Source organism: Priapulus caudatus, unplaced genomic scaffold (genome assembly GCF_000485595.1).
Source record: "Priapulus caudatus unplaced genomic scaffold, Priapulus_caudatus-5.0.1 Scaffold592, whole genome shotgun sequence".
In the NCBI taxonomy this organism is placed as follows: domain Eukaryota; kingdom Metazoa; phylum Priapulida; class Priapulimorpha; order Priapulimorphida; family Priapulidae; genus Priapulus; species Priapulus caudatus.
This window is the reverse complement of record NW_014577653.1, coordinates 22,688-34,277: the sequence shown is the minus strand read 5'-3', so window position 1 is coordinate 34,277 and position 11,590 is coordinate 22,688. Positions and strand designations below refer to the sequence as shown.

General features: G+C 45.7%; 1 protein-coding gene across 2 annotated transcripts in view; it reads right to left on the bottom strand.

Annotated features, from left to right (window-relative positions):
• Nucleotides 1-812: 812 nt before the first annotated feature.
• The window catches only part of LOC106811930 (short transient receptor potential channel 4-associated protein-like), a 25,325-nt gene continuing 14,547 nt past the window's right edge, over nt 813-11,590 (bottom strand). For both annotated transcript variants that reach the window (XM_014815669.1, XM_014815670.1), the window contains exon 2: nt 813-3,896. In XM_014815669.1, the coding sequence (XP_014671155.1) occupies nt 1,553-3,896 (2,344 nt within the window). In that variant the 3' untranslated portion in view covers nt 813-1,552. The remainder of the gene's footprint in view (nt 3,897-11,590) is intronic.

Here is an 11,590-nt window from a genome sequence, read left to right as displayed (position 1 = left end):
CATTCCGTAATAAATGGGCTTCTGCAAACTTTGCGTGAATGTTGTGTACGATGAATCTTTTATTTATATATAAAATAAACAAATTAATAATTAATATTCCCCAAGACCGCAATAAATAAACCGATCGAACTGAAATAAATTTGAATTGAATTTGAAAACAATTAAACTAGAGAAGATATTCGGGGCTAAATTCATTCACTTGCAAATTGCCATTCATAAATTATACTAGTCTGCGATATCTGAAACAATGTGCATGCATAGGGCTACAATAGCCACCAACAAGATTTGTGAGCGCATTACATGGTGAATATGAAGTTACCGGCGATTAATTAGATGCATATATAGTACGTTCTCGTTTTAAAAACCCGTAGAAATGGAGTTTGCAACATGTTTGTTATCGGCTGTCCCGTGCATTATGATCCAGCAACTAACACAATCTGAGAATGTTCAAATGGTTCTAAAATATTTTCAATTTCTCTCAATGTGGTGCTGATAATGAAGGGTGTAACAGTTTTCCAATTGCAACATTGAAAGATTTTACCGAGGCATGTAATAGTATAGCCATCGCTCATTTAAGTCCTAGATTTGCCTGTATTTAAATGCAAATCTAACGTTACTTCGAATATTAATTCATTTACCCTCGGCTGCTATTTGATAAAGTAGTTTTGATTTCAATTGAAAAAATATTCAAGCACTTATTACAGATAGAGGAAAACCGTCGAATCTGTAAACGTTAATAACCCGAGGCTTTATGAGCTCATTTTACTGAATCTAATGCAAACGTATTACCAAAAATATTATTTATATCCACCTTGCCATTGTTTTATACATCTATATTTATTTGAGATTTAATTTACTCTGCAAAGCCTATACACGTTTCCAATAAAATGCATAATTTACACATGAAACTAGTCATAAAATCTTACTGTTGACCATATCAGCATCCCTCTGGTCTAGTTCCCATCAAAACTAAATAAATGCTTATTAAAAACACATGGAGCATAAAGCTTTTTATAGTTATACCATTAATTCATTAGTTGTATAAAGTATAACACCTGGATCAAACAATCCAACTTTTTAAATAATTGCCTACAAATTCTACAATCACTCTCCAGCTCAATTACTTCAGGTATGCAATGGTGCGAACAAGACTAAACCTTGATTCTGTATTACTGTGCACAAATCACGCTGCTATCAAGATTAGGATATCTGCAAAGCAGAATAAGTCAGTCTAAATTCAATGTACAGTTATATAAAACATATGGTGCAATGCAATACACTATATACACATTTATAATTCATGCATAAAAAGACATTTACTACGTGAAATCAAACACAATTTAAAATGAACTTCACACACCGGCAGATCTGGAATTTTCACAATAGCCACCTCATTTAAAAAAAATTAGCATTGAAGAAATAAGAACCACAGTGCAGTGATTTTAAACTATTGCCTTTGGAACTGAACCACATTCATACGGACACCTCAACTGTCTCCCGAAAGATGCCTATATTTCTCCTAACAAGTTCAGAAATCCTTAAGATCCACTGACTAGTTGTCTCTAGGCAAATCATGCTCAGGCAGATAATGCACTATAGAGGTTCCTTGCTTTTGATCGGTGGATAGCATCATGGTCACTGTGTCTTTCCACGTTTCGAACTTGATGCGGGAGCTCTTTTCAAGTGCACTACAGTCCTTGTCCTTATGCAGGTAGTGATCTTGCCAAAAGACAAGCAGGTCTCTGAAGTTTGCAAGCAGATTCTTCTCGCCCACGCGCACAGCACATTGCTTAAGGGCTGCCAGATAGGAGTTCATTTTACCATTCTTGTGTGCAAACATGAGGAAGACGAGAGCCGTGTTCAGACAGCTGACGTTCTCCTGCGTCAACGACTTGACGTTGATTATCGTGATGAGTCTCTGCAGGAATGACACCTGCTGCTTGAAATTGCAGATGTATTCGAGCAGGCGATTCTCCTCTTGGAAAAGAAAGTTGTACTCTGTGCTCATTTCGGTCTGTAGGTGCTCTAGCGACAAGATAAGGCTGCGAATAAACATGTTCGAGTCCACCAGGTTACGCTCGATCATCTCCACAAGCTTTTTGAACTTGACATCCGTGCACACCACCCGCTCAAATTGCCGGAAGGCATCAGCATTGAACTTGATGAGCTCACCCAGAAGGTCAAAGCTGCTCTGTAGAATCTCTTTCGGCCTGACGTCATTTTCGATCAGGTTTCCTGCGACGTGATGCAGCAGTCCTCGTCTCAGTAAGAACATCTGATCGGCATAGCACGTCGAGCCACGCAGATAGCTCTCTACAGCTCTCGCCAACCAGAACCGGAACGTCGATGCTGTTGGCTCCTTTTTCAACACCTCGACGATTTTAGTTAACAAGCCCTTGGTCCCTCGACACATCAGGGACTTATCGGGAACATCAAAGTTTTCCACTTTCGATTTTCCAGCCCCCTCGTTCAACTTCTTAAGTTCTGTCAATTCTGTGCGGGACAGAAGGAGATGCTTGTGTTCCGAATGATCACACAAGCTATGAACAAGACGCAGGAACTGTATCTTCAATGCTACCTCTGGGCTACACTCACAGCTGCTATTGTGACCCCGTAGTCGCCTTGTGCCAATCTTCCCACTTGTACACTTCCAGATGAAGTTGTCGAAGATGTCTGCTAGTGTCGGAATCAGTTTTAGCTCTGCAAGCTGTTTTTGTACCTTCTTCCTCTGTTTTCCGACAAGGAACAGCCCCAAAACGTAGAAAACCTCCACCCGATGTATCACATGCGTTGCCATTTTCAGACTGTGATGCATGATACTCTGAGGATCATCACAGTAGAGATTGACAGAGTCACCAATGAAATCGTCAAGACTAGACTCTACGTCAACCGATTCATCTTCCTCGGCCATCTGATTATCTATCCATTGCATCCACGTGTCAAGCTCATTGGTGATTGCTGGATACCGTGGTTGGTACGGTGTGGTTTCAACAATGTGCACTAGCCGAGGAAGAAGATCTGGGATAGACATGAGACACTCCTGGTTTATGTCTCGCATCACAAAGAAGCCTTTGCTGCGCTTCTGTTTGTTTTGTTGATACAGTGAAGACTTGTGTTCATACGTATCGAGGTCAGAGATTGTTACAGAGAGTATTTGGCAGAAATTTGACAGAGCTTTGTCATCCATGACCGAAATTAATTCTTTCAAATTGGGTACTGTGTTTAGGTCGAGCATTTCCTTGTGACTGTTCAGAATAAGCTCAAGTACGTGTGCCGCATTCACATGGGCATTTGGATAAACAAGAAGTGTGAACAGGTAGTTGAGAATATCACTTGTGTAAGGCAACTTTTCACCAAACTTTTCCACAAGAAGGAAGAACCTCCTGAGGATGTCCAGGCATACATTTTTAATCAGCAACTCCTCACTGTTTTCACACGAAGAATACTTCGACCATGGCAGTGTGGCTGTGTTCATGAGAATCTCCAATATCAAGTTGATACCATCAAAATCTAGGATGATCTGACAATTTTCCTTCAAGACGTCATGTGATGACCCTTCTGAATATGCCCTACGCAGGCAATCAAGATTTGAAAGTTTCTTTAACAGCATTTTTAGAAACTCAAGCAACTCTTTGTGCTTTGACTTACCCTGCCTGCTCAGTTCATTAATTTTGCTTAGAAGCTGTGGCATACCATGCTTGCTCAACTTTTCATCCATCATTTCCATAACAGAGCTGGGCAACTGCCATATATGTTGGTATGATCGAAAACCGAGTTGCTGATGGGTAAAGGCTTGAAGCACAGATGTCACAGGTCTTTTCCGGAACTTGCCTCCAATAATGGGTTGGTCTCGAGAAGCCATTGTTGTAGTTGATTTGCATGTATCAGGACAAAACCTGAAATAGGTCAATACAAGGAATCATTTAATGCATTTTATTTTATATAATCAGAAGGGGAATAAACAAGTGCCGCAGTGCGACAGGGCTCATCTGGTGTCTGGTGTTCTGCTGATAAATTCATTTGTGCATAGCAAGACGTCTTATACATAAGTCTTCTTTATTCTTGTTTGACTTTCGTAGCCAATTCGAACAAATATATCAGCTACACTTTCGCACCCACCTAAACTCTATGCATTGCAAACACATGTGCATTGCAGGTTAGCAGGCAACAATTATGATTAGAAGCGTGCCAGCCATGGGCTGCCCCGTGGTTTTGCCTTGAGTTTGAGCTTTCCGTTTGAGCATTCACTGATTCAGCCTTCAGGGTGCTATAGACAACTGCTTTAGAAAATAATATGATTTAAGGAGTGTAAACCTTGTTCAACAAACATTTGCCTTTGCAATTAAACTGTGCAACTGTAGCCTCACATTCACACAGGTATTGGCTCTAATAATAGCAAAAGCAGTTCAGTCCTTTGTTAACATCAAATCAATGTTTAACCCTCCTCTTGAGGGTCAAAAGGTTATCCAACACTTACTCTTCGCATGTCAGCGGAAAGTACATTTCATGGTCCTTTCAATAAAGCCATAAAAATGGTAGGTCACACAGGTCACAGGTCAAAAGTTTTTCAATCGCTCCGTCAGACCATGTCCCCAGAAAATGTCTAAAATCTGCCCTGTGCCCCATTGACCTTTGACCTGTGACCTCCAATTTCGGCGCAGTGATGGCTTTTCCTATTATGATGCCATACACCGACTATCACGAGCCTAGGTCGAGTCGTTTAGATTTGTGCCGCAAGAAATGTTCCCCCTTCTTTTACACATCTTGACCTTTGACCTCCAGCTTCGACATCCCAACTCGTTTTCGGATTACCCCCCCCACGTCCCGAATATCGTGACCGTACGTCGAGCGGTAAAGATTTGTGCCCAACTGTTGACGGACGCACGAACGCACGGCCGGACGGACGCACGCTCATGCGATTCTACAAGCTGCATCCGACTATGTCAGATGAGCTAAAAAAGAAATGTGCAAGGCTAAATTGTAAATCCAATGCTTGCTAGCTATATTTATAAAATTTACCTAAGATGTATTATGTTTAATTCAACAAGCTTGAGCTCAGAATCTACCATTTAAAAACACTCCCCTTGCATTGTACATGTAATAGGTTTTCCCACACACATTCAAAATCTGCTGATATAGATAACAAGTGCCGCATGAGCGACAGTGCTCATCTGAGGTCTGCTGCTCTACTGTACTGGCCTTTGTTTTTGAACTGCAAAAGGTTGAAAGCTTGTTCCATCGCTAAACCAGCTATGTCGTCATCAAAACTGTTTAGCATAGGTATTAACACTAAAACTAAACCCTAACACTGCATCCTACTTCATACCTGCTCGACTGTCTTATCGTGTCATAATGTATAACTAGGCCTATAGTTGCCACGAGATGGCGCGTGCAAGTGTAATCAATAATCAAAGATGGCATCGCCTTTCGTACGTTGGTGATAAGTCAAGAAAGCAGAGATAACCTAATTTCATTGAGTTGCTGAAATTCCCAGGCTAAAATCCAAGTATATTCAGGCAGGCGACAATTTTGCTCAGCTGTGAGTAATAAATCAAACACATCTGCATTGCAGACCTGTGTGCATGTTTATTAGAATAGAAGTGCCAGTTCACCCCCATGCATGAGTAATGGGTTGCCCCCGGGTTTTTGTCTACATTTCGGATGCAGTCCTCGCCAAAAAACAAAATCCTTTACTAGACATTCGGTCCAGTAAAAAATAGATTTTTACCAGACCGAATGATATGTTACTAGACCAAAAAAATATTGAAACATTAAAACACATTCACATCTAACATATATGCTTTCCTGCTCATCACCAGCTATGTCTGTTGACCCGTCCATGATAAAGCTGAAAAAGCTAGCATCGTTTATTTTTTCATCCATTTCGTGACGCGTGCAATCAGCAATGCATTCGATAAACTTAAGGCCAGCTTTGTCATTAATGTAGGTTTCACCTATTTCTAGGCCTTTGGCCTTGTCCAGTTGTGTGATCCAGGTATAATCAGTCAACGGTCTGCTCCGTTTAGCAGTGGCATGATCATTTCTGGATAAATAACTTGATTGCTTGCAGAGCTCGGCCAGCCCTTGACATAGCAATATCATGTTGGCTGCTTGTAGCTGCCTTCCTTAAAATTCCATAGCTTTCACACAATATTTACTCTGCTCATGGTCAGTAATACTTGACTTCTTAAAGTTATTGCATCCTTTAATGAAATAATTCTGTAAAAAGCTGTATAAAGCTTATTAAGCTGTATTAAGCTGTAAAATTCTGTATAAAGCTTAAAGCATGAACCTACAAATTAACTTCCCATGATAATTCACACACACGTCGCATGTCATCATTTTCCTATCTTTTATCATATAACAGCCAATATCTTCCTATCGCTTTCCCACACCATAGATTAATTTGGTACATGCCTATATAAGATAGCCAAGTCGGTTTAGAATTAGTGTTAGGGTTAGGCATAGTGGGTGGTACTGCCGTACCCGTAGCCTCTGCATAATTAGTTGATGTAATGTTACCTGACACACGGTCTGGTAAAGCCAAATTTCTTGTCGGACCCGTGCATAAATCACCGGTTTTGTCCGACGGTCCGACGCTTTTGGCGAGGACTGCGGATGACGGTAGCCACGCTAGCATTCAGGGTGCTATTAATATACAGACAGCTTTAGAAAATAATATGATTTAAGGAGCGTAAACCTTGTTCAACAAAATTTTGTCTTTGCAATTGAACTGCAAATGTAGCCTCATATCCACACAGGTATGGCTCTGATAATGCCAAAAGTAGTTCAGTCCTTTGTTAACAGTCAATAAATCCATGTTTAACCCTCCTCTTGAGGTTCTTAAGGTTATGATCAGAAACTTACTCTTTGCATGTCAGTGGAAAGCACATTTCATGGTACTTTCAATAAAGTGATAAAAGTGGTAGGTCAGCGCTGAAACAAAAAAGTTTTGCCTCGGTCCGTTAGACCATGTCCTCAGAAAATGTCTGATATCTGACGTTTCCCCCACTGCCCTTTGACCTGTGACCTCCAATTTCGCGCTGGTGATGGGTTTCCTCCCCATCAAACTATACACCAAATATTAAGAGCGTAGGTCGAGCCGTGAGATTTGTGCCGCATTTCCTCCTATACCTTAAGTTAAGGGGGAAATATTCCCCCTCCATTGATACATCTCGACCCTTGACCTTTGACCCTCAAATTCGACATCCCGAGTACATTTTGGGTAGGTCTGTTCACATTTTGGCTAATTTCATGCCCTGAAATTGGAACTGGGTACGTCAAAATGTAAACTAGTTTCAGCCCTCGACACTAACGGTTGTACGATTGCCCGGGACAAGTGAAAGTCTATGTCGGACAAGTTATTTTTCCCGGAGCATATAGATCCTACTTTTTTCCGCACCGGAAACCCCCATTTTCACATATTTCCCGTTCCGGAGACCCCCCCCCCCGCTTTTCACATATTTCCCGTCTCTGCGCATGTGTCCTACCCTTTTCCGTACGTTCCGGAGAACGTGAGTCGCGAACAGTCTCGCAAACATGTCTAGTTCCAGAGCATCATGCTTTCCAGCCAACCCTAGTTCCGGAGACCCCCATTTTCATGTTCTGTTAGTACCGGAGCCCTCCCACCCACAATTCATCTATGTTTTGTAGAGAGTGCCCCCCCCCCGTCCTTAATGTGCGCGTCTGTGTCTACGTGCGCGTGTGTGCATCTACGTGCGCGCGTACTGTAGGCATTCCTTCCTAATGCGCTCACGTGTATGGTGTACGAACGAGGTCATACTACAAATATGCTTAAATGGATATAGTTTTAGCTTAAATGGACCTAAATATGCTGATTTGGCTAAATAGGCGCTGATTGATACAAACAACATGTTCAAATAGCCTATATAGCAGAATAACGCCATCACGCCTAAACAAATGCTCCATTTCAGCAAAATATGTCTCCTCTCTTGCTGATTACAGCACTAACAAAGCGTCCATTTACAGCATAATTGTCTCCCTTTTGCTGATAGTCAGCCGCTAAGAAAAGTCATTCAGCATAATATTCTCCTTTTGCTGATATCAGTTAAGAATCTCATCTCCTCCACCAGCTCCCTTAAATCCCCCTCCTCCTCCACCAGCTTTCTCCCTTCTCCTCTTCCTCATTCTCCACCAGCTTCTCCCCTCTCCTTCTCACCAGCTTCTCCCCTCGCTCCTTCTCCACACCTCTTCCTCTCCCCTTTCCTCATTCTCCACCAGCTTCTCCCTCTCCTCCTCTCCCACCAGTTCTCCTTCACCCCCTCCTCCGTCCACCAGCTCCCTTACTTCCCTTCCTCTTTCTCCACCAGCTTCTCCCCTCCTCTTTCTCCACCAGCTTCTCCCCCTCCTCCACCAGGGTTCTCCCTTCTCCCTTCCCTTCATTCTTCACTAGCTTCTCCCTACTTCCACCTACTAGCTACTACTCTTAAAAACTTCCTCCGGCCTGCGTGCTGTGTGGAAAATGTTAAACATGTTTGCCTAATTAGCATATAACTGCTGATCAACGGCGTAGCCAGGATTAAATCTAAGGGGGGCGGCAATTGAGTTCGACGGAGCCGGATCGCTTCGCAGGCCTGGATACACGCCGGGTGTACTTAAGGGGACTGAACCCGGGCGTCAAGCGGAGCGCTCGGGCCACCTCCTCCGCAGCCGAGTCGCGTCTGGCGGGATTTATCCCCACTCCGCACGAGTGGACGACGCGTTGTGTATTTTGATGTTGTTAATGCGTGCAATTTGGTATCTACCATGTTCGTTGGCATTAGTTTTATCGCACTCTGAAACAGCCCTTGCTGTGTTTTAAAATTAACAGTAGCAGCAGGATGTATTTTGACATGTGTGATTAGATATTCTTAACCAAAATAACAAATCATTTTAAATAAATTTCTTAGTATTGATTAATTCTTCTTATAATGATATTATGAACACCGTCTGCCTAACCATACTCGAAACAGAAATTAGCGTCGATTGAAGTGTGAGTTTGGATCACTTGCGAAATTACATTTTATACAAACAGTCACCTTGTTAACATACAAAATACTGCTGGGTTGAGTACGCTGTGTGGCGCTGTGATGACCCATCTCTGAGTGAAGGGGAGCGAACAAAGGAGAGCGAGGGGACAATTGTATACCATCCGAGCTCCGATGTACCATACAGGCCAACGAGGCGCGAAAAATACGAGCTCTCCTCAAAGCCTACGACCGTCCCGCGTTCATCCTAACGCATTGTGTGCGTAGGTACACGGGAAGAATGACCCCAAACCACACATGTCGCAATACTTTCATGCCAAATTGAAATTAATTATTAACTATATACGCAATCTGTAAAAATCTTCTTATTCGAACACTCCTCCAGCTCGAGAGGCCCACCGGAAGGGGCGGCGGGGCGAAGTGAGGAGCAGGGAGGGGCGCCGCCTCTCAATCGCAAAAAGTGGGGGGGCAAAAACCAAAAAAGCCTCTCCCCCCAAAAACAAGATGTGGGAAAGAACAAAATAAAATTGTGCTTGTTAAATTTCTAACCGTTCAAAAACTAATATTCTACATCCATTTTAAGTTTTCGCTGCGCGCTTGCGTGCCATTGGACCTCACGCCGCCCCGCCCCAACGCGCTCGAGCGCACCCACGCCGACACAGCGAACACGACGCGAGCAAACAATCACGCGCCTCACGCAAAGCCCACGTCGCAACACAGCGCTCACGCAACCCACGTCGCACACACGCCGCCACGCACCCAACACGTCGCACACACACACGTCGCACACACGCCGCTCACGCACACACGCCGCACACACGCTATCCATGCACCACACGCGCTTAACGCGCTCATGCACACACAGCGCTCACACACACACGCACTTCATGCACAACACGTCACACACACGCGCTCATTGCACACACGCGCGCTCACGCACACCACGTGCGCACACGACGCGCTCAGCGCAGCACACGTCACACACGACGCGCTCACGCACCCACGTCACACATACGCTCATCACGCAACACACGCGCTCGGATGCACACACGCCGCTCACGCCACCCAGACGTCGCACACGACAGCGCTCACGCGACACACGCGCACACACGGGCTTCGAACGCACAAACGTCGCGACCACCACGCGCGTGCACGCCACGCACGCCGCACACACGCGCTCACGCAGACAGCGAACGTCGCCGACACAGCACCGCTCCACGCACACACACGCGATCACGCACACACAGAGCGAGACGCGACACGCACCATACACGGCCACACACGACGCGACACACTAGCGCTCGAGGATCGCAGAGCCAAGAACCAACAGTCACACACCATGAGCGCCTCACGCACACACGCCGCCTACACACGCATCCATTGCACACACCTCGCGCTCCATGCACACACGCGCTTACGCCTCACCACACACACCGCACTCATGCACACACGGTCACACACACGCGCTCATGCACACATCGGCGCTCACGCACACACGTCGCAGCACACGCCGCTCACGCACACACGTCACACACACGGCGCTCAACGCGACCCACGTCACACGAATCGCTCCTCACGCACAACATCCGCGCTCATGCCACACACGCGCTCACGCCCACCCGAGCGTCGCCACACACGCGCTCACGCCACACACCGCGCTCGACACACACACGTCGCCACACGACGGGCTCACGCACACACGCTCGCCCACACTACTCGCTCACGCACGCACGTCGCGACACCACACGCTCACGCACACACACGCCGCTCACGCCACACAGTGACGTTCACGCCATACACGCACACACGCGCTCACGCACACACGTCCACAGCACACGACGCTCACGCACAACCACGCCGCCACACTCACCTACTCACGAACGACAAGCGTCGCACACACGCGCTCACGCAAACACGTCGCCCACACACGCACTCACGAAATACGTCACAACACACGCGGACACTCACGCACACAGCGCTCTCACGCGCTCACGCACACACGCGCTCACGCACACACTCGCCACACGCCCACAACACGCGCTCTGCACGCACACACGGTCACACACATGCGCGTGCGAACGCGCACACACTCGCTTACGCAGACACACGCGCTCGACAGGAGCAAACACGTCGCACATACGCGCTCAGCAGCTCACCCCACGCGACACACACACGATCACACACATGCGACTACACGCCCACAGCAACGTCGCGGCCACACCCGCGCTCAACGCATAGCACGCTGCACACAACACAGGCCACCTCACGCACACACGATTAAAAAGATAATCGTGAGCCCCTTTAGGTCTTTGCCCCCCCCCGATTTTTTTTAAACTTTATTTTCTATTTTTTGCCTTCTAAATCTTAGGCGACATGCCCCATATCGCCCCCCCCTTGGCTGACGCCACTGCGCTGATATGGGCACCTCATTTAGCGCCATATCAGCAAAAGAAGACATTTATAGCTGGAAATGGACTTATCTTTAGCACATGAGAATCGGCAAAAGGGAGCAAATTATGCTGAATAGTGGACCTTTGTTAGTGACTGATATCAGCAAGGAGGAGACATATTTCTGAAATGGACATTGTTAGCGTGAATGGCGC